This window comes from Pipistrellus kuhlii, unplaced genomic scaffold, assembly GCF_014108245.1.
Source record: "Pipistrellus kuhlii isolate mPipKuh1 unplaced genomic scaffold, mPipKuh1.p scaffold_m20_p_2, whole genome shotgun sequence".
Taxonomy (NCBI): domain Eukaryota; kingdom Metazoa; phylum Chordata; class Mammalia; order Chiroptera; family Vespertilionidae; genus Pipistrellus; species Pipistrellus kuhlii.
The window spans coordinates 179816783-179839960 of NW_023425515.1; the positions used below are offsets into that span (position 1 = coordinate 179816783).

The 23178-nt window shown below is 56.5% G+C and overlaps 1 protein-coding gene across 9 annotated transcripts; it reads left to right on the plus strand.

The window, feature by feature from the left end:
• Positions 1-1236: 1236 nt before the first annotated feature.
• On the plus strand, positions 1237-21413 carry FGR (FGR proto-oncogene, Src family tyrosine kinase). 9 transcript variants are annotated; one of them, XM_036448355.2, is made up of 13 exons: positions 1237-1292; positions 10140-10200; positions 11220-11452; positions 11891-11993; positions 12982-13080; positions 16434-16537; positions 16798-16947; positions 17575-17730; positions 17838-18017; positions 18854-18930; positions 19177-19330; positions 20355-20486; positions 20603-21413. In XM_036448355.2, exons 3-13 carry the CDS (start codon positions 11233-11235, stop codon positions 20809-20811), a joined length of 1584 nt encoding a protein of 527 aa, XP_036304248.1. In that variant the 5' UTR covers positions 1237-1292; positions 10140-10200; positions 11220-11232; the 3' UTR covers positions 20812-21413. The 9 variants fall into 9 exon arrangements, with proteins under 9 accessions (XP_036304248.1, XP_045440924.1, XP_036304247.1 ...); XM_045584968.1 differs by having other exon boundaries at positions 1278-1292; positions 11223-11452; XM_036448354.2 differs by lacking the exon at positions 1237-1292 and adding an exon at positions 1360-1418.
• The last annotated feature ends 1765 nt before the right edge of the window (positions 21414-23178 follow it).

The window sequence follows — 23178 nt, forward strand, 5'->3', positions numbered from 1 at the left end:
TAATTGATTATTTATTTATTTATTTATTTATTTTAGAAAGAGAGGAAGGAAGAAGGAGAGAGAGATAGAAACGTCAATGATGAGAAGGAATCATTGGTTGGCTGCCTCCTGCACACCCCACATTGGGGATCGAGCCTGCAACCAGGGCACGTGCCCTGACTGGGAATCGAACCGTGATGTCCCGGTTCATAGGTTGATGTTCAACCACTGAGCCACACCAGCTGAGCCCAGTTTGTATTTTTAAAGCAGAAGCAGTGTTGTTCCTCTGTCCATTTGCTTATTTAGTAATTGATTCTCGAATTTCATTTATTCTTTGATTCTTTCTTATTTTTTATTGATTTTAGAATGAAAGGAGAGAGAAAAAATATCAATTTGCTGATCCACTTATGCTTTCATTGGCTGCTTCTGGTATGTGCCCTGACCACAGATCAACCCCCAAACCTCGGCGTATTGGGATGACGCGCTAACCAAGTTACCCTGCCCGGGCCAGTTCCTGTTTTCATTCTCACCTCTGCTTATTTATCTGTTCACCTGTGATTCCTCTGTTCCTGGATAACTCACGCATTTCCATGCTCAAGAGCCTGTGACCGTGCCGACCCTGCCCGGGCACCGGGGCATTGACGAGAGCCAGGCCCAGCCCTTGCCCTTGAGGAAACATGTTCCACCCCCCACATCCTAAGAACCAGTGGCACCCTAAGACGGTGCTGCGTGTTCTGAGGATGGGTGGCAGTCAGGGAGGGAGGATGGCAAGGCTTGGGGACCACGGTGCTTGTGACGGTAGCCAGAGGTCAGCTGGCGGTGAGAATGTAGGTAAGGCCTGTCCAGGTCTGGTCCTCAGCTCTCCCGGCTGCAAAAGGTATAGGCAGGGGCTGGGTGGGGGTGACCCAGGAAAGCCCCTCTTCCTCTCCTCCGATGCAGCGATCCTAACAGAGCAGGTGCTTCTGGAGGAGGAACCGGCCCCTCCGGAGGGGCCGTGGGGAAGGCTGTGGGGAAGGTGGGGTCTGCGGAGGGGAGCTGGGTTGCAGGGACAGGGGGAGGCGGGGAGCGGGGGCGGGCGGGCCTGGATCTGGGGGCCCCTCCCCGCCGGGCAGCGGGCTCGGTGCCGGTGCCGGGGCGGGACTGGAGCTCTCCCCGCCGTCTGGCCGCCGCGGCTGCGATAGGAGAAGTCCGAGCGGCTTCCTCCTGCCCGAGGGCGGCGGTCCGCGGCGCCGCTCCCCGCCCCCGCCCACCCCGACACCCCAGGCTGCGCGCCCCACGCACCGGCCGCTCCGCCGGAGGCCTCCCGGGACCAGGTAGGCGCGTCAGTGCGGCTAGGGGGCTGCGGCCCGCCCCCTGGGGCCCCGGAGGAAGGGGGTGCAGCTGAGAGCCAGGAGCTGAGGGCCAGGGGCCGCCCCCCAAAGGACCGAGGGAGGAAAAGAGTGAGCCTGACAGCAGGTGCGGGGCGGGAATCTGGGGGAGCGGGTCCCCGAAGCTCCAGCGGGAGGACGGAAGGAACCGTCGGGGCGGCTGATGGAACGTGGAAGGCGCCGCGCGGGGGAGGGACCGGCGGGCCCCCGAGCCGCGCCGGGAGGACCCGAGGGGCCGGAAAGTGAGAGCTTGGGGCGGGGACCGGGGTCCGGGGGCCCCGGGGAGGAGGTGGCGGGAGCGCATCGGGACCGTCTCTGAGGATGCAGGACGCGGTGCATCGGGGGTCCGCTCGGTCCCCTCGCCGGCCTCGCAGGAGTCGGGGCGAAGCCGGCGGCCGAGGGAGCGGAGGCGTCGGGAGCCGGGAGCCGGGAGCCGGGAGCCGGGAGCCGGGACCCCCCACCCCCCCCGGGGGCGGCCGCGGTGTCGGGCTCCCGGCGCGGAGGTGTGGCGCTTCCTGGGGAAGTCCCCGCCCTCGGGGCGGCCTCCCGGCCCCTCCCGCCCGGCGGCCCGGCCCGAGGTGGCGGTCCGTCCGCTCCTCCGGGATCCGGGAATTGCCGGCCTCGGGCCGCCCCGACGGAAATCCTGCCTTTGACCGCGGGCGCGGGCGGGGCCGTCTCCATGGCGACGCGGGCGGGGCCCCCGCAGCCCGCCCGAGGGTGCCCTCCAGCCGCGCTGCTCCCGCTTCGCTCCCGCTCCCGTGTTTTCCTTTCACTGAGTTGAAAGAGAGAAAAAGGAGCGGGAGGCGGAGACGGAGGAGGGTAGTGGGGAGATATAGAGGGAGGGAGGGAATCAGGCGTCTTCAAACTACGGCCCTCGGGCCACATGCGGCCCGCAGAGGAGTCTGATCCGGCCCGCCAGGTTTTTTGGGCAGTGAGCGCAGCCGAGGTGTTACAGTAGGAATTAGTAGTTCATATAGTCCGGCCCTCCAGCTCTCTGAGGGACCGTGATCTGGCCCCCACTTTAAAAAGTTTGAGGACCCCTGACTGTGTTGCCTCTGGTACCCGCCCAGGGATTGAAACCGCAACCCGGTATGTGCCCCGATCGGAATCGAACCCGCCACCTTGTGATACACGGGAAAGGGTCCAACCACCTGAGCCACAGCAACCAAAGCTCTGCCCCTGTTGGGGTCCGCAGTCTGGGGAGGACAGGGAGGCTGCGGACCGAGGAGGGAGATGATGGGGAACGGTGTTCAGGGACCCGGGTGGGTGATCCGCCGTTTCTGGGACGTGACCAGACTGGGCCTTGATTGCTGGGTGACTTTACGCTGGTTATGAGGCTTCTCTGGGCCTCATTTTCCTCATTTGAGTTAAAGGGGAAACTGTTGTGGGATCGAAATCTGGGTTCAAAATAAGACCACCGGAGGATGATGATTAATTAAAAAAAGCAGGCACGGATTTATTGAAATAACTGGCCAGGAAGGCCATGAGAGCACCACACGCAGGTGGTCTCACACGACTGCACCGTTTCAGGGGTAGGCAGTCCCTTTTAAAGGTTCAAACCACAGGAATTTTCCTTTGTTCTAAATTCTAAATCCTAAAGACTACATTCTAAAGACTGGGGACAGCCCGCAGGGTTGGTTCCCAGTCACATCCTGCTGGACACTGGAATGTGGCCCTATCTTGCGAAAGCAGATAGTACAGAAGCAGAGCTCAGCGGTTAGACTCTAAAGGTTATCTACAGTTTCTATCCCTGAAGCTACTGAGTCAGTGGGAATCATTCTCCTGTGGTCCTGGTCCCAGGCGAGGGAAAATTGCCTCAGCCTCCAGGTCTCCACCTGGAAGCTGAGGTAAGTACCCAGTGTTTTAATCAGATGCAAGAGCCAGACTTAGCAGGGTTAAAATTCAAACAGCAGTTTTTACCAAAGTATGGTTGCCACTATATTTCAGAAACCACCTCTGCCCGCACCAGCCCCCACCTCCCTCCCACCCCCTCCCAGTCGGGAGAATCAGGTGCAGAGCGCAGTTTTGCTAAGTGTCCGGGAGAGGTTAAGAGTCATTGATCACTGACCTGGGCAGCCCTCCCCTCCCCTTCTCAAAAGCATGCAGGGGCGCCCAAAGCCTGGCAGGGCCTCCAGGGACCAGCACGGAGTTGGCATCCAACCAGTAAGTGAATGTGTGGGATCTGTCCCCAACCCCCATCCTGGTCCTTGGCTCCTTCCATCTGTGGCTGTGCTGGGAGAGCAGGCTCTGTGCCGCCTCCCAGACACGGCATCAGTGACTGACAGGGCCAGCATGAGGGACCGAGCCCAGGGCGTCTTGTCCCTGATGGGGTGAAGGAAGTAGCCAGAGCTGAGGTCGGAGTCCCCCCTCATCCCTACCGAATGCCAATGTCTAGCCCTATTTTCTAGGCAGAGAAACCGCAGCTCAGGAAGGTGAACCAACTTGCCCCCCTGGAATGTGTGCAGGGGAGGGGGGAAGAAGGCTGGGGCCTCACGGGCTTCATGGCTGGCTCCCGATCCCCAAGGGGTGTGTGTGTGTGTGTGTGTGTGAGTGTGTGAGTGTGTGAGTGTGTGTGTGTATGTGAGCATGTGTGTGTGTGAGTGTGTGTGTGTGAGAGTGTATGTGTGTGTGTGTGTGTAAGAGTGGGAGTGCATGTGAGCGTGTGTGTATGTGAGCGCGTGTGTATGAGTGTGTGTGAGAGTGTGTGTTGTGTGAGTGTGTAAGAGTGTGTGTGAGCATGTGTGTGTGTGAGCATGTGTGTGTGTGAGTGTGTGTGTGAGTGTGTGTGAGAGTGTGTGTGTGTGTGTGTGTAAGAGTGGGTGTGCGTGTGAGCGTGTGTATGTGAGTGTGTGTGTGTGAGTGTGTGTGTGAGAGTGTGTGTTGTGTGTAAGAGTGTGTGTGTGAGCATGTGTGTGTGTGAGCATGTGTGTGTGTATGTGTATGTGTGTGTGTGTGTGTGTGTGTGTGTGTGTAGGGTTTGGGCTTTGAGTGAATGAGCATCAGCATGAAAGCATATGCGCGGGTATCCGGTGCTCTCTGCAGCCACCTGGGGCTGACGTGGAAAGGGAAGTGGCCAGACCTTGAGGGGCTGGGGAGGGGGGCTCAGAACCAGGGCCTTTCCAGCTGGCTGGAGAGGGGGCTTCCTGCCTGGCCACACTGTGGAGTGTAGACTCATTCCTCCGAGCCACCCAGGAACCTGGGGTCCCTGAAGACCCCGCGTCAGAGGCTGGCGGGTGTGTTTTCAGCAGCAGAGAGAAACCACTTTCACCCACAAGAAGTGGAAAAGGTCAGCTGAGGCCTCAGGCCCATGCGGAGGGTAAAGCCAGGGGAGCAGAGATAGGTTCCCCTCCCCCTCACCGCCCCATCCCCCCCCTGTTCTGCCCTCACCGGGCAGTGGCCTCAGATTGCGGTGTGTCTTCCCCTCCCCTGGCTGCTCATGGGTGGAGGATGGTTGAGGCTCAGAGAGAGCTGGGGTGATATGGCTGGAGGCTCAGTGAGAGGGGAGATGGGGCTCAGGAAGGGCACTGGAGCAGGCGGGGTGGAGGGTACCAGTGAGGGATGCCAGCCAGGGGGTGGGGTCTCGGTGACTGGAGACAAGTGGGGTGCCTTGGGGCTGAGAGCCCGGAGCCCTGAGGAGAAGCCGGAACTCTTGCAGGATGGTGGTTTCCGGCTGCTGCCCAAAGGCCCAGTTCCCTTTTGGTGAAATCCCCCGAGTAGCTGTGCCAGCTCAGTGCCCCCCTCCCCCTGGGAACCTCTCTCTCTCTCCTCAGCCCCGCTCCTCCTCCCTCAGCCCTGGAGGTGCTGCAGGGGCTTGACCTCACTTGATGTTCAGAAACAACCTCCAGAGTTAGCGATTTCTTTCTTTTATATATATATATATATATATATATATATATATATATATATATATATATATATATATATATATATATATAATTGATTTTTTACAGAGAGGAAGGGAGAGGGAGAGAGAGTTAGAAACATCGATGAAAGAGAGAGAAATATCAATCAGCTGTCTCCTGCGCACCTCCTACTGGGGATGTGCCCGCAACCAAGGTACATGCTCTTGACAGGAATCGAACCCGGGACCTTTCAGTCTGCAGGCCGATGCTCTATCCACTGAGCCAAACCAGTTAGGGCCTGAGGCATTGATTTCTATTCCTATTTTCTAGGCCAGTGGTCGGCAAGCTCATTAGTCAACAGAGCCAAATATCAACAGTACAACGATTGAACTTTCTTTTGAGAGCCAAATTTTTTAAACTTAAACTATACAGGTAGGTACATTGTTATTAAGTTAATTAGGGGAGCCCTAAGCTGGCCTTTGCTAAAAACTCAAGGGGCCAAAGAGCCACATGTGTTTGCCGACCATGGCTCTAGGCAAAGGAACTGCTGCTCAGGAAGGTGAACTGACTTGCCCAGTGTCTCAAGGTTGTTGTCATGCCAGGTAGAATTTGCCCCTAAACTTGTCTCCAGATCCTACAGACCCTGGCAGGGGCTAGTGAGGTGGCAGGGGGGCCAGGACATCCTGGCTCTGTATCAAAGCCCTGACGTGGCTTTGGGAAGCGTGGCCCTCAAGAAAGATTGTGCAGCTGAAACCAGTTTGGCTTAGTGGATACAGCGTTGGCCTGTGGACTGAAGGGTCCCGGGTTCAATTCCGGTCAAGGGCATGTACCTTGGTTGAGGGCACATCCCCGGTGTGGGGGGGGGGGGGGTGCGGGAGGCAGCTGATCGATGATTCTCTCTCATCGATGTTTCCAGCTCTTTATCCCTCTCTCTTCCTCTCTGTAAAAAATCAATAAAATATATTTTTAGAAAAAAGAAAGACTGTGTAGCTCAGGAGTAGGGGTGGGGGGTGGGGGGATGCAGGCTCCTGGCTGGGTGGCCAGCTGCCATGTGATATGGCAGGGGGTGGCATGCTCAGCTGGCCAGGGGCTGGGAAGGAATGATGACGTTGTCCTGCTCATTCTTTGGAGAACACGGCCACGGTTCCAGGAACAGAACTCTGGGCCTGAATTTATGGCCCTGGCTTCGAATCCCCTGTCTGGCTGCTTGACCTCGAGCAAGTCACTTCCCCGCTGCACAGGAGATGGGGTGGGGGAGGCGGCCTGATGAATGGTCCGGGGAGCACCATTCTTGGAAGCCTGTGGTTCTCAGCCTCACTGAGCCACTGCGCCAGGCCAGAGGCACGTTTCCTCAAGCTTCCCAGCGACTGCGCAGGAGGCACAGGTGCAGAGACTGAGGTTCGGAGGGCTTAGGGCCTTCATTCCAGGTTCCGGAGTTGGGTCAGGCCACACAGAGGAAATGCTGAAGGTCAGACCTCAGCTCTGACACCCACAACCTGATTCTGACCCAGATGGGCCTCTGGTTACTGACTCCTGTCAAGCAGATGTTCCAGAGGCATATTTGCGAACAGAATCGAGTCCCTCGCTGAAAAACGGGGCGGGGGGGGGGGGGGCGGATAATAAAACCCACTTCCTAGGGTCACTCAGTGAGGTCATGCATGGGGATTGCTCGGATCCACACCAGGCACTGAATAGGTGTTCAGAAAAGTCGCATTTTCAAACGGATCGTCACTGCCTTCCAGACTTCTGGGGAGTCAGCCAGGCTGCTGTCCAAAGGCCCCTTTCCCTTTTCTGTCGCTGTCTCGCTGCTTTTCATTCCTGTCTCTGTTTCTCTTTGTTTCTTCTGGCAGCGAAGTGCTGGAGCCCGCGAGTGCTGGCTCTGGGGAGCTGATTCTGCGAATCTCTTTCCAGCCCAGCGTTCAGGAAGTCACTTCAGTAACCTGCAATCAGCCATGGTGGGAATATTTACACCATGGAAATCAGCAAATGCTACAAATCAGGGCTTTTCTTCTTCTTTTTTTATTTTCCTCCCTTTAAGAGTCAGTGTACCAGCACTTCACACTGGGCTTCTCTTTGTCCCTGTCTGCATTCATGTCTTTCTGTGTCTCCCAATCTCTGTCTCTACCTTTTCTTTTCTTTTTTTCTCTCTCCCCATCTCCTCCTTCTGAGACAGCCATGTGAGTGTGGTCACATTCAGCGGGGGCCCTCTCACTGCCTTGGGCCATGCAGGCGCCACACCCGGTGCCCCACACCCTCACCCCACTTCCTCCAACCCCCTCCACATACTGGTGCTCAGAGGGTCAGGCTGAGCCCCGGGCCCTGGTCCCCTGTGGGTTAGAGGGCCAGGCCCTGAGCGCAGGCCCTGCTGCCTTTGCCCCTGGTGTCGGATCCGCCACGGCTCTTCCTCAGCCCCCGAGCCCCCTGCCTCCTCCTCCATGCTGACAGTCCCTGCCCCATTCCAGAATGCAGAATGTGGGCTCCCCTGAGGCCCATGTAGAATCATGGTGGTAACTATGTGGGGACCCAAGAGGTTGTATACGTTTGTGTCTTTGATATATTTTTGGAAGGAAGGGGGAAGGGTAGAAAAGAGAAAGGAGTGGGAAGGGTGGGAGAGGAAGAGGGAGATAAATATCAATGTGAGAGAGCCACATCAATGGGTTGCCTCCCACATGGTCGGGGTGGAGAACTTGCAACCCAGGTACATGCCCTTGACAGGGAATCAAACCCATGACCCATTGGCCAGAGCTGTGTTTGTCTCTTTCCACAAGGGAGTTCTGTGTGGGTCTGACATCTGGAAGGGCTGTGTGTCCCTCTGGTGGCTCCATGCATCTGCGCATGCCTGTAGGAATGGCTGGCATTGTCCAGGCCTGTAGGAATGGCTGGCATTGTCCAGGCCTGTAGGAATGGCTGGCATTGTCCAGGCCTGTAGGAATGGCTGGCATTGTCCAGGCCTGTAGGAATGGCTGGCATTGTCCAGGTCTGTGTGGCCAGGCAATAGGAAAACGTGGCTCTGATTCTGGAGCCCAATGCCAGGATAAGTCAACGGTGTGAACCTGGGCAAGTTTCTGAGCCTCTGGGCCTCAGTTGCCTTATCAGTTATAATACTCACCTCATAAGGTTGTTGAAAGAATAACATGAGGCAATATATGTAAACTGTTGAATGCAGTGGCTGGCACATAGTGCTGTGAATTCTACGCATGCAATGCTTGTGGAGAGGCTGTGTGTGTGTGTGTGTGTGTGTGTGTGTGTGTAGGGGGGTGTGTGTGTATAGATGGGTGAGGGTTGGAGGTATGTGTATATGGGGGTGTGGGTATGTATGTGTCCGTGAGTGTGTGTGTGTGAATCTGCACAGAGGAGCTGAGTCTCTGCAGGAGGTGCCATGTGCAGCGTGTGTGTGTGTGTGTGTGTGTGTGTGTGTGTGTGTGTGTGTGTGTGAAAATGTGTCGGGAGAGGTGTGTGATTCTGGGTATCGGCCCTGGGTGCTGTCTGAGATAACAAGTGTCTTCTGGTGAAAAGGTCATCCTGTGACCTCTGTTTTCATCTTCCCCCATCTGTCCCCTTGGCGCCTGCAATCCCTGGATGCCCTCCCGGCTCCATTCCCTCCCTGGCCCCACACAGCCCTGCAGAGTCCTGAGCCTTTCAGACACCACGATTTCTCCCCAGGGGGAGGGTCCTGGGGTGCAGACCTCTGCAATGGCCTGGTGAGCAGGGCCTATTTTAGGTTTCTCACCACAGCCCGCCTCACAGTTCCCCATGTGGGTGTCAGCCTCTCCACCTCCTCTTCCACAGGAGAACAGTTACAGTGAAGGGTGAGGGGGTGGTAGGACCGGGGTGGGGACCAGAGCACTGATGTGACAGAGTCATTGCCTGGGTAGCTGGACCTGGTGGATCCAGGAGGGCTTCCTGGAAGAGGTGAGTGTTGCGTGGTAGGAGGGGCAGGACCCATAAGGGGAACTGGGTTTGGGGGTTGAGAAAAGCCAAACAGGGCCCCTCGGGCCCCTCTGGGGAAATCAGTGTTTACTGTTGGCCCCACCCCAAAACTCTCCATTCCTCTCGCATCTTAGGAAACTGAGGGCTCCCCCCAGCAGTTCCTCTCTGGGTGTCGCAATGCCCGAGTTTCTGTGGGGCGTGGGGAGCCTTGCTCAATGGCCTGCTAGCCTCTTGCTGGGGGACAGTTACCAGGAAAGGCTGGGCACGCTGGTGGGCTTCCCAAGGGACCGTGGCCCTGGCTTCTGACGCGGTACTTCCTCGATGGGGGAGGGGGCTGGGAGCCGGCTCTGGAGGTAGGTGTCCACCTTTGCTCTGCCACCATTGTGGCCTGTAGCTGCTGCGGGGGCACCCGCCCGGGCTGTGAGCAGAGGCAGCTTCCAGGGAAGGAGACGGTTTTTAGGAGACAGTGACCGGCAGCCAGAGAAGGAGCTGAGCTGACTTGATATAAATCCAATTAGAGGAATGGATCTAACACTACAATATGAGTGTCCAAGTATCTGAGTCTGTTTACTTGCGAGGCAGCCTGTGTGTGTGTGTGTGTGTGTTTGTGTGTGTGTGTGTAAGAGTTAGCTTGAGTTGGTGTGTTGCAAGTGCATGCTCTGAGTGTGTGTGTGTGTGTGTGTGTGTGTGTAAGAGTTAGCTTGAGTTGGTGTGTTGCAAGTGCATGCTCTGAGTGTGTGTGTGTGTGTGTGAGTGTTGCTGGTGTGTGTGTGTGTGTGTGACTGTGTGAGGTGGTATGTTGGTGTATCAGTGGATCTGAGTGTGAGAGTCAGTGTGGGTGGTGTGTCTGTGTGAGGGTGAATGTGTGGGTGTGCCAGGGGCAGCGGGAAGGAAAATGAAGGCGGAGGTCATGCGGGGGCAGAGCCAGGCCTTCTGGCTTCCTGCAGAGGCAGGAGCGAGCAGCTGGCTGGCAGGAACATTGGCAGAACCTTCATCTTCCACGTCCTTCTGTCTCCCTCAGGTCTCTGGCCCCTCCCAAGGACCATGCTGCAGCCCCACTGACGAGGAGTAGGGGCCTAGGGGTGAGTGTGGAGGGAGGGGACTGACGGCTCCCCATACACAGGAGGCTTTCCCCAAGGCTCATCCGCTTCGAGGGCTGGGAACTCGGGCAGGTTGGCCTTCCTGGGCCCCACAACTCCTCACAGACCCCTCCTCCTACAAGGGCCCTGTTGCTAGGTAACAGATGGGGGAGCCAGAATGAGGCAGCTTGAGAAGCCAGAGGCTGGACCTGAGACAGGAAATGGCCTTGATCCCCTCTGCAGGGAATCTCCAGGTGCAGGCACACAGCCCTCACACACACACTCACTCACAAGCACATATCCATGCTTAACATGCACACACACAGAGACACACACACATGCACACACCTACTTCCACAGAGCCGCACACACAGACAGGCACATATACTCCCACACAGGACTATGCACACGGTAACGACACAGAGGCACCTACTCACACAGACCTGCATGCACAGGCACACACACACACAGGCACACACTCATGCAAGAAACACATACACATGTGCACACTCACAAGACACGAGCACACACAGCCATACATACACGGAGAGGTACATGCACTTATATCCACAGACGTTCACAAAAGGCTGCGTACACAGATGCAAACCTGCAAACACACTCACAAATACTTCGAGGCACAAAGGACACACGCAAGCACTCTGAGGGAGTCACAGAAACACAAAATACTGAAGCAATAGGAGGCGAAAATATATAAATAAGCACAGCAACATTTGGAAGCAGAAAAGCAGCCCCACTGAGAATATACATTCTCTCCGCAAACACACAAAGGCAGCTGGTCGTTAGATCCAGTGGCAGCCCTGCCCACCTCCGTCCCTCACGATGGGGGAGCCCCTATCCAGACCCGAGAGGGAAAGCTGCATGCTTGTGACAGAGTCATCGGCGAGGCGGCTGGACCTGGTGGTGTGCATGTGTGTGTGTACGTGAACACACGCATACGTGCATAGGTGCATTGGTGGCCTCACTGCAGGGGCCCCTGAGTGAGGCACGCCCCATTTTTTTAGCAGGGCACCTGGAATGGGCTGTGTGTTTTGCAAGGAGGTGGAGCCAGGGCCCAAGGAGGACGTTGGCCTGGAAGGGGACTTCAGGAGCTGCGGGGCTTCGGACCGCTATGGCCCGGACCCTACTCAGGCCCGGCCTATGTCTTCCTTGGGCCACATCCCCAACTACAACTACTTCTCCCAGCAGCCCACCAGCCCCGCCTTCCTCGATGGGGGCGCCATCAGGGCCATCACAGGTGAGCTCAGGAGCCGGAGGCGGGCAGGTGTGGACGGGCCTTGGGAGCCTCCAGTCTGGCACGGGAAACGCAGCCCGGCTTTCGACGTGCACGCTGAGGAAACACGTGCAGCTCCACCCTCAGGGACCTCCATCTGAGGGGGAAACACAGCTCTGTCCCAGTCTGAGAGAGGGACCCCTGCCACCCTGCAAGAGGGAAATCTTGGAGGGGAGGGGGAGGAATTGGTCGCCAGGTTGGGAAGGATGGGCTTGAAGGTGTGTGTGCTGAACCCAAGAGGGGAAGCCTGAACTGGGAATCCATGGGGCTCCAGAGGCCTCTGTGAAGCAGGCACAGCAGTGGGGAGGCACAGGCCTGGCTGGGGATCAGGACTCTAGGGGTGCAGCCCCTTGGTGCCCCCCATCCTGTGCCCTGCCCTTCTGAGTAGCCCTGCCTCTACAGGGCCCGGGGTGACCCTGTTCATTGCTCTGTACGACTACGAGGCCCGGACGGAAGATGACCTCACCTTCACCAAGGGCGAGAAGTTCCACATCCTGAACAACACGTAAGTGACCAGGCCACTCAGTGCAGGGCACGGCCTGGCTGGGAGCAGGACCCACAGAGGGACTCTGCCTGGCTCCTGTCCTCAGAAATCTCCAGCCTCGTTGGAGACACAGATGCATGGCAATAACAGCCCTGGGTTATTGCTGCTCTGCGAGGGGACCACGAGGAACTATGGGCACAGAAAGAATACCAAACACGGCCTCCAGGTGGTGGTGGTCAGGGCAGGCCTCCCGGGGGAGGTGATTTCTAAGCTGAGTCTAGAGAAATGAATAGACCTTGAAGGGAGAGGTGAGAAAAGAAGAGAGAGAATGAGAATAAACGACGATGACTTCTGGAAACTACCAAGTGGTTTGGCGTAGGTCTGTGGTCAGCAAACTGCGGCTCTTGAGCCACAGGAGGCTCTTGGGCCCCTTGAGTGTGGCTCTTCCACAAAATACCACAGCCTGGGCGAGTCTATTTTGAAGAAGTGGCGTTAGAAGAAGTTTAAGTTTTAAAAAATGTGGCTCTCAAAAGAAATTTCAATCGCTGTGCTGTTGATATTTGGCTCTGTGGACTAATGAGTTTGCCGACCACTGGTCCAGGTGGATCATAAAGTCTGAGGTGCTGAACAGAGAGAGCAGGGGTTGGAGGGGTGGGTGGGAGCATAGCTCCAAGGCTTCAAACGCCCCATGGAGGAGTCTGCATTTTATCCAGAAGGAAATGTGTGGCCACTGGGGGTGGACTCAGTGGGGAAGTGACCTAGTTAGCTGTCCCATTGCCTACCCAAGCCCCAGCCCGGCGCTGGAGCCAGAGGAGAGAGTCAGAAGGCCCAGATGTTCCCAAACACATTCCTCCCGCAGGGAACAGCCTCCTGGGACAGCTGTCATGGCTGGGGTCAGAACAGACAAAAGCCCGGGGTGGGGGGAGTCCAAGGTCAGGGGTTGGCAGGTCCAGTCTCCACCTGAGCCTTTGGGGCCAGGCCGCTGACACCCCCTTTTCTGTGCCTGCAGTGAAGGCGACTGGTGGGAGGCTCGGTCCCTCAGCTCTGGACAAACCGGCTACATCCCCAGCAACTATGTGGCCCCCGTGGACTCCATCCAGGCTGAAGAGTGAGTAGGGGTTGAGAGGAGACCAGAATAGTATTCTGGAGGTCAAAGTCTAGGTCATCTCTTGGGCAAGCCACAGCTACACACGATCTCCTTATCTATAATTCTGTAAGGTCACTGTGAGAATAAAACATAATAATTATGATAATAACAGATGATACTTATGTAGCATGTACTATGTTCTGGGCACTATTCAAAGTGTTTTCTGTGTATTAATGGAGTTAGGAATTAATATTATTCTGTTTAACCAATGAGGAAACTAAGGCACAGAGAAGTTAAATATCCTGCCCAAGCCCTAGCCTGTTTGGCTCAGTGGAAAGAGCATCGGTCTGGGGACCAAAGGGTCCCAAGTTTGGTTCCAGTCAGGGGCACGTATCTCAGTTGCAGGCTCCTCCTAGGCCCTGGTGAGGGCACGTGCAGGGGGCACCCAATCTATGAGTTTCTCTCACATCAATATTTCTCTCTCTTTCCCTCTCTCTTCCACTCTCCCTAAAAACCAATGGAAAAACATCCTCAGGTGAGGATTAACAACAACAACAACAACATATCCTGCCCTAAGCTCACATAGCTGGTATGTAGGTGGAGCTGGTGTTTGAACCCAGATCATCTGGCTGTGTTTGCTGAGCATTTCTACATTTTGGCTCTCAGTGATGACAATAGTACATGGGCTTTTAAAAAAAATTGCAAACTGCTAAACAAATGCTTAGAATTAATTCTATTAAGGAGGCAGGGAATCATTCACAGAATACCTTTATATACTTGAGATACTGTTATAGGTGCCTACCTTGATTGCTTCTCACACTGTTAACATTACAATCATCCCCATTTCACAAGTGAGCAAACTGAGGCTCATACTTAAATCTGCACGCACATATGAAAAGGACAGATTAGAGAGACGGCAGAGGGAGAGTCAGCAGGACTTGGGGGCTGATTTGCCACTGGGACGTGGAGAGTGAGAGGAGTCAAGGGTGGCCCAGGCTTCTTGAGACATTAGGTGGGTGATGGTGCCATTTGCTGAAGGGGGAACGTAGGAGCGGGCCAGTGACTAGGGTGGACTTGTTGGGTTAAATTTCAAGGCTGGGAACACCCAGTGGAGGAGACCGCCAGCTAGTGGATTCGGTTGAACTTTGCATGAGAGGTGTCCAGCCCATGCCAAGCCAAGCCCCAAATTGGCCCAGAGCGAGGGGCATCTTCTAGTTGGCACTAGGCTCTTCCTTTGTTTGCTGTGGCTCTTGGCACACCTGGGGCTGGGGTGGAACTTTGGGACTCTTCAGAGTGAAGATGATAATTAAAGCTGAAGGAAGAGGGACGAAGGTGAGGACCCAACTTCGAGAAAAGCAGCCCTTGACGGGGAAGGAGCCACTGGAAAACCAGGCCAGGCCACATCAGAGCAGCCAGAGCGTGGAGGAGAGGTTTCCGGGAAACAAGAGAAATGAGTACCAGAGGCTTCCACTGGGTTTGGCAATGAGGGCGACCTTTGTGAGACATCTCTGTGTGAAGTGGGGCAGAGGCCAGACTGCAGAGCTGGGGGTAGGAAGTGAGGAAGTGGAGCCCCAAGTGTGAAGTGCTTTTTCAAGAGAAGAGAAGGTGAGAAGTGTAGCAGAATGTTTATGGCAAGATAGGGCTTAGCCCGGCCCGCATGGCATCCTCTACGAACCAGGAGGTCATGGTTCGATTCCCCATCAGGGCATGTGCCCGGGTTGTGAGCTTGTTCCCCAGTGGAGACATGTGGGAGGTAGCCGATCGATGATTCTCTCTCATCACTGATGTTCCTCCCTCCCTCTCTCTCTCTTCTCTCCCTCACCCCCCTTTTCTGAGCTCAATAATAATAACAACAACAAAGATAGGGCTTAGAACAGTTTCCTCTGGGGAAGAAAGAAATGTAGGCATATGTAGAGGTTGGCAGGAAAGAGGGATTCTGAGCAGAGAGGCGTGGACAGGGTCCAGAGCTCAAGCGGAGTGAGGACTTCGTCTGTGAAGGTGGTAGGAGGCGTGGAGAAGAGGAGGGGTGATGATGCAGAGGAATAGCGGTTCATGGGGTTCATGCCTGCGTCCACACCTCGGGGCAGAGGCCCTCCGTGCAGGGTCGCTGCGAAGACAGCGTGGTGGTTAAGAGTGCAGGCCCCAGAGCGGACGGCTCGGGTTCCTATTCTGGAAACACAGCTTTTAGAGCCTGTGGCTTTGGTCAGGTTGCTTAGCCACAAGGTATCTCAATTTCCACATCTGTCTAATGGGAGTTAATAATAGCACTTCGTTCACGACCTTGTTATAAGAATTAAATGAATGCATGTATGTATGAAAGCAGAGCCTGACACAAAATAAGTGCTGTTGTCCTTACATTAATTATTAAGGAATAGCTAATGTCATGGGTATGGGTGGGGGCGGGGCTCTCAAAAAACTTGGAAATGTGTCTGGTCTACACAGTCCTTCTATAGTTCTTCCTTCTCCTTCCTGCCTACCCTCCTGGACATTTCCTTGGCCAATGGCTTCCCCCGCTCCCCAAAATGTGCCCAGAACCCAGGTGTGGGATGACAATTCCTAAAGTCTGCCGCCTACCTTGATTTGAAAACGATGCTCCTTTTAATTGAGCCCAAGATGGTCACGGGGCAATTCTGTGACCGAATAACATCTATTCTTCCATGGCACCTGTGGTCATTCCATCTCCCCAGTATACCTTCGTAGTTGGTTTGAAGCTACAATTCAATCCCCGAAGAATATCCAAGAGAGAGCAGCCATGCTCAAGGTCTGTCTGACGTTGAAGTTGAGACTTAGAACAATATTCAAATGTAAGCGAGTGGAGGGAAAGTGGCCGAAGACCCAGGCAGGAGCAGTCAGAAAGAGGGGGAGGGAAGCAGGAAAGAGTGTCGTTCTGGAAGCCCGAGGAGGAAGGGGATTTCCGGTGGGTGTGGGCTGGGTGGTGTGAAAAGAACGAGGGTGGGCTGCAAAAGGTTTCACATACAGATCATTGCAGGCCTCGCAGGAGGTTACGGCGCCTCCCCCAGCCTCAAGTTCCTCACCTGTAAAATGAACTTCTAGAGGAGCGGTAATGAGATGGACTAATGGGCTGGTGGCACCCTTGATGAGGCCGCTGGTGACTGGGGTTCTAGCAATTTTAATTCTCGAGAAGCCCAGAGAGTGGAGAGGAGAAGCCCAGCCATTAGTGGCACACAGTAGGTGCCCACTAACAGCTAGGCTTTTCTGTGACCCCCTTGCCCAGGCTGTGAAGCAGGTGGGTGAGCCCCTCTCAGGGATGGGATGAGGACATTGCAGCTTGGCTTGTGAGGTGGCTTTTCCCAGGAGGCTGACTGAGGGTTGAACTAGGTGTGTAGCTGACTCTTGCCGGCCCTTCCCTACAGGTGGTACTTTGGAAAGATGGGAAGGAAGGATTCTGAGAGGCAGCTGCTCTCCGCTGGCAACCCCCGGGGAGCCTTTCTCATTCGGGAGAGTGAGACAACCAAAGGTGGGGGCTGTGAAATGGCTGGCCCTGGACCAGGACAGCCTAGCCACCAGGGTGGGGCTAGGAGCGTTGGTGGGGCTAAAAGCAAGGGGGTGGGGTAGGAGGATGGGTGGGGCTAGGAGTGGGGGAGGGCCCTTGGGTCGGGGCCAAGACTGGGACTGGGTTTAAGGGATGTGTGGCCTCCCAACTCCAGGGTCCCCAGGCTTGTGGGCCTTTTCCTGCTTCCAGACTGGGGCAGGCCAGAAGGTGATCCTTCCCAACAGGTGCCTTCTCTCTGTCCATCCGGGACTGGGACCAGGCCAGAGGCGATCACGTGAAGCATTACAAGATCCGCAAGCTGGACACCGGTGGCTACTACATCACGGCAAGGGCCCAGTTTGAGTCGGTGCAGGAGCTGGTGCAGCACTACATGGGTGAGGCGGGCCCGTGGGGCTGCCCGGCTGCAGGCCCCTGCCCCAAGCCACGGGGCCGAGGCCCAGAGGAGGGTCTCCAGAGCGGGAGTGGCAGGCCAGGACTAGAACCCAATCCAGGCTCTCACCCAGCAGACTGCTCTGTGGGATTCCAGAGGAAACAGGCTGAGGCCGCTCATACCAGAGCAAGGGGGTGCCTAGGGTCTGAGAGGGGAGGAGGCAGAATAACACTGACTTGGAGGATGCCTGCAGGGCGAAGGGGAAGGGGGCATCATGCCCAGGTTTCTGCTTTGGTTGATTAGGGAGGGGACAAGGGCTAAGTCCACACCTTTGAATGGAATTGTCCACTCCATTTCCACCCAGCAGAATCCCACCTTCCTCTTGGAGCCCAGCTGGAGGCCACCTGCAAGGGGAAGCCCCCCGTCTTTACAGGGGTCACCTCACCCTCTTGGTGCTGCCTCCTTCTCTGGGCGCCAACATGTCCACCGGCTCAGTGGGCCACGTTGCCTTCTGCCCTAGCCTGGGACCTCACCTGTGGCCTAGCTCCTTCTAACTGGTCTGGGGGACTGAGCTGGGCTGAGGACTGTGGGCCGTTCTAGCCCTTCGGTGACCTCGACCCCCGCTCCCCAGAGGTGAACGACGGGCTGTGCCACCTGCTCACCGCGGCCTGCACGACCATGCGGCCGCAGACGCTGGGCCTGGCCAAGGACGCCTGGGAGATCAGCCGCAGCTCCATCTCGCTGGAGCGCCGGCTGGGCACCGGCTGCTTCGGGGACGTGTGGCTGGGTACGGGGTCCGGGGGTCCCGGGGTCCCGGGGGTCCCGGGGGCCGGGGCCGGGAGAGGGCGGGCGGGGAGCCGGCCTGACGGTCCTGACGAGCCCGGGCGCCCGCAGGCACGTGGAACGGCAGCACGAAGGTGGCGGTGAAGACGCTGAAGCCGGGCACCATGTCCCCCAAGGCCTTCCTGGAGGAGGCGCAGGTCATGAAGCTGCTGCGGCACGACAAGCTGGTGCAGCTGTACGCCGTGGTGTCCGAGGAGCCCATCTACATCGTGACCGAGTTCATGTGCAACGGTGAGCGCGGTCCGGGCGGGGCCCGGCAGGGTTTGGGGTGAAGTTAAGGTGAGTGTCTGGGAGGGGGACTTGGGTAGCGATCTGGGATGGGAGGATGGACCAGGTGGAGATCCCAGAGCAGGCACTGAGAAGTGAAGCCACGTGACTGCTGGGGTGGGGGTGGGGCCAGGTTAGACCAGGTGGGGTCTGGGACTGGGGGCGGGGCCAGATTAGACCAGGTGGGGGCGGGACTGGGGGCGGTGCCATGCCAGACCAGGTGGGGTCTGGGACTGGGGGCGGAGCCAGGTTAGACCAGGTGGGGTCTGGGAGTGGAGGCGGGGCCAGGTACACAGATGGGGGTCTGGGACTGGGGGCGGGGCCAGGCCAGACCAGGTGGGGTCTGGGACTGGGGGCGGGGCCAGGCCAGACCAGGTGGGGTCTGGGACTGGGGGCGGGGCCAGGTTAGACCAGGTGGGGTTGGGAGCAGCCAGGGCCTCTGGCGTGAGGGGTGGTCAGCTGGTGGGTGGGTTTGGGGCCAGGGAAGGCGGGATCGCGATGAGGTAGGGTCTGGGACGGAGTCTGAGAGTGGCATGTCTAGGGGTGACGTAGGAAGAGAAGAGAGATGTGGGCAGAGATGTGGGAAGAGATCTGTGGAGGGGATCCCGTGAGATGTGTGAAGGGTTGAGGGGCCTGGAAGGATCTTGAATGGGGGCCGGTCTACACGAGTGGGCTGGGAGAAGGGGATGGAGCTGTAGGCTAGGAGATGGGTTCTGGACAGGGGTGGGGCCGAGGGAGAAAGGCTGGCCTGGAGCGGGCGGTAGGGTCTTGCTGCTGATTTTCTGCGTTCCTCTCCCCAGGTAGCTTGCTGGAGTTCCTCAAGGACCGAGAGGGCCATGATTTGACGCTGCCCCAGTTGGTGGACATGGCAGCCCAGGTAAACTGGGACAGCAGCCTTCATTCCCAGAGCCCCCTCCTACTAACCTTCCACAGATCCTGTGCCCATAAGCCCTGTGCCCTTAAACTCAGCCTCCCCTGGACATGCAGCCCCACCCACCGCATCAGCTGTGCCAACTGAGGCAGAGTGCCGGCTGCCTCCGAGCCAGTGCCTTGCGAAGCTGGTTTTCCCGATGATCCGTCACACAGCCATGGTGTTCCCATCTCTCCACCCCTCGGGCCCCAGGTGGCGGAGGGCATGGCCTACATGGAGCGCATGAACTACATCCACCGGGACCTGCGGGCGGCTAACATCCTCGTGGGGGAGCGGCTGGTGTGCAAGATCGCTGACTTCGGGCTGGCCCGGCTCATCGAGGATGACGAGTACAACCCCCAGCAAGGTGCCTGCCTCACCCCACCTCGGGGCCTCACATACTCGGGAGCCCTTCCCCTGCCCACCCCAATGAAGTGTAAGAGGTAACTGGGTTCAAATCCAAGCTCTTCCACTTACCAGCCACGTGGCCTTGGGTGAGCCACCTAAGCTCTGGGAGCTGTATTTTCTCATCTGTAAAACGAAAATATTCAGATAATAGTAAGTCAACAATGATTCATCAAGGACCTACTATGTGTCAGGTACTGCTAGAATTCTCAAGTGAGAGACAATAAGCATCATAGGATGAGCTCTGTGGCCAGAACGCCTGGGTTTGAGTCCTAACCGCCTATGAACTGTGTGGTCTGTTCCCTTTGCCTTATCTGTGCAACATGGACAATAGCGTGTAGCTCCAGGGGTTTCTGTGGGGCTTAAATGGGTTCATGCATGTAAGTCACTTAAGACAGCACCTGGCATGCAGGGAAGGCTATACTGCAGGTCCTCAAATAATGTCCATTTGTTCACGCCGTTTCTTATAACACGGATGAGAAAACATGCATTCCCAGGCTTAGGCCACTGTCTGTGTGGTTTGCACCTTCTCCCCATGTCTTCGTGGGACTTCTCCTGGTCCTCTGGCTCCCTCTCTTCCCAAAGCTGTTCGTGTGAGGGGAATGGGCATGTCTGCATCGTCTCTGCCTGCGTGAGCGTGCGTGTGAGTGCAGCCTGCAATGGAAGGGCACCCTCTTCCAGGCGGGGTCCCCATTTGTACCCTGAGCTGCCTCCTGCACGCCCCTTACTGGGGATCGAACCCACAACCTGGGCATGTGCCCTTTACCAGAATCTACCCTGAGCTGCCTCCTGCATGCCCCTTACTGGGCATCGAGCCTGCAACCTGGGCATGTGCCCTTGACCAGAACCAAACCCGGGACCCTTCAGTCCACAGTCTGACACTCTATCTGCTGAGCCAAACCGGCTAGGGCGAGACACCATTCTTTCCATCCAGCTGTTCCCAGGGGTCTCCCTCACTATGTCCCCTTCTCCTCCAACCTCTCCAGGTGCCAAGTTTCCCATCAAGTGGACAGCCCCGGAGGCGGCCCTGTACGGCAGATTCACCATCAAGTCAGACGTGTGGTCCTTCGGAATCCTGCTCACTGAGCTCATCAGCAAGGGCCGCGTGCCTTACCCAGGTTCCTGGGGACGGGCGGCGGGGACGGGGGGCGGGGACGGGGTCGCGGGGAAGGATCTCCTCCGGCTGCTGCTCTGGGAGAGGCAGGGCCCCTGGCTGACGGAGCCCCTCCTCTAGGCATGAACAACCGGGAAGTGCTGGATCAGGTGGAGCATGGCTACCACATGACGTGCCCCCCGGGCTGCCCGGTGTCCCTGTACGAGATCATGCTGCAGACCTGGCGCCTGGACCCAGAGGAGAGGCCTACCTTCGAGTACCTGCAGTCCTTCCTGGAGGACTACTTCACCTCCACAGAGCCCCAGTACCAGCCCGGGGACCAGACATAGCCGGTGTGGGCGTCTGCCGCCTCTGGGGGTGCCCGCCAGCCCTTCTCAATCCCCAGGGCTCCGTCCCAAAGCCCCCAGGCTTAGAGTCCCAGCCTGTCAGAGCAACCAGGCTGCTCTGACACCATGGAGGGCAATCTACCCATTTTAAAGACAGACAAACCGAGGCTCAGAGATTATCCTTTACCCCGTGTGGCCCAGGCACTCTTTCTCCCTCCAATTTAGGACCCTCTATGTCTCTAGTCTCCTTACTCCCCACCCCCCAAAAAAGGAAATGCGCAGACCTTGTCCAGTTATTTATAAAACTATATCCTTCCCCTTGTCTCCCATCCCTGCATTCCTGCCCTGCCATCCCACCCTGGCCCAGGACTTCAGAATTCAACTCCGTTCTATCAGTGTCTCGTGTCTGTAAGCTACAAAGAGAGGGAAACCCTTTGCCGGATCCCTTTCCCGTTGGATGTACCCTGTAGTCCAGGACTGGGGTCCAAGGCCCAGATTGAGGGAGAGGATTGCTGAGGGCTTACACGCGCACCCGCCCCCACGTCATGTGTGTGTGTGTGTGTGTGTGTTGATTTTGTAAATAAGAAAAATGACAATGTGAATCCGTGCGCTATGAAGACCCCTTCCTTTGGGAGGGAGGATGGTCGGTGGGAGGTGAGTGGGGCTGCTTTGGCTGCTGGGAAGAGGGAGTACCCGTAGCCCTGATCAGCACAGGGTACAGCGAGGGGTGTTTTAGACCACCCAACAGTCCTGATGCTCGTCCCTGTTGAGTTTAGGACATGTTGAGAGAGGGATACAGAAGACAGGCAGCGGGAGATCAAAATGTCAACTTCATTACTGATGTGGTTTCACTGGGTCTCACCTGGGCAGCTCTGCACCCTAGGGGGTTGGGGAGAGGTTCGGGGGCAGTTTTGTTTGTGGTGATGACTAGGGCCTCCTGTCATGGAGTGGGCAGGGATTGAAGGTGCGAAGGGACCCGCCAGGCACATGTGCAGTGAGGAATTGCCCCATCCCCAGTTCCCCTTCGAGACACTCTGGCCGCTAACATGCACCCATGTGGAAATAAGGGAACCGGAAGTAAGGGCTCCCACCTCTCCCATCAGGAAAGTGTTGACCCCTGACTTACTAAGAGGGTGGATGGGGCAAGAAGCTGGGAGCCTGGAATCACTGCTGTGACTGGCAAACAGTTACAGCACATCCAACGTGTGACGGCCCTTTGCCAGGCAGGATTTCAGGAATACCAACACGAGCAAGACCAGTCCTTGTCCTGGAGAGAAATAATCACAATCACTCCCTCATTACGTGTCTGCTGAATGCCAGGTGTGTTTACATCCACTTTGTCTAGTCCCGGGTCTGGTTCTGTGATGAGGACACGGAGGTCATGGGTCGCACAGCTGTATGTGTCAGAGCTGGGATTTGAACCCTGCTCTTGCACTAAGGCCTGTGATCTTTCTACCAGACCTCACTGCCTCTGGACTTTGGGGAATAAATCGTATCGGCCCCAGGTGGATGTTGGGAAGGTCGTCTCCCTCTAGATGTTGGTAGAAAGGTTTCCTGGAAACCCAAGTTGAGTGGCCTAAAGAAAAGGGGACCAAGTGGCCAACGCAGATGGAGCGTTCCCTGTGTCCCGCCCTGTGCGAGGGGCAGCTGGATGGGCGCCATCACAGGGAGAGAGGCCACGTGACGGCTGAGCGAGAAGGACCGCAGAAGTGGGAGCCGTGGCTCTGCACACCCAGACTCTCAGGTGCCTGGGCTTCCTGAGGCCTTTTCTGCCAACCAAACTCACAAGAGCCTGATGTATAAGCCAGAGTCCCCATGTTTCCGTCTGCCTTGGAGTAAGCAGATAAGAGCACAGCTCAAGAGCTATACTGCCTGGGGTGAGTCTTGCCTCCACCACACACCAGCTGTGTGATTTTTGTAAGTTATTAACCTCTCCAAACCTCCGTTTCCTCATCTGCGAAATGGTTATAGAATGCTCAATACATGCTAGCTCTCTTTGTTATACTTAAAAAAAAAAAAATATATAAATATAAATAAATATATATAAATATATATATATATATTTTTTTTTACAGAGAGGAAGAGAGAGGGATAGAGAGCTAGAAAAACATCGATCAGCTGCCTCCTGCATACCCCCTTTTGGGGATGTGCCCCAACCAAGGTACATGCCCTTGACCGGAATCGAACCTGAGACCTTTCAGTCCAAAGGGCGACGCTCTATCCACTGAGCCAAACCGGTTTTGGCTCTTTGTTATACTTTTTGCTAATTGCTTACTATATGCTAGGTAGCCTGCTCAGTGCATGCCACCATGTAACCCTCACAGAGCCCTGTGAGTGGAAGGCTGTCGTACCTTCGTTTCCTTAATCGGG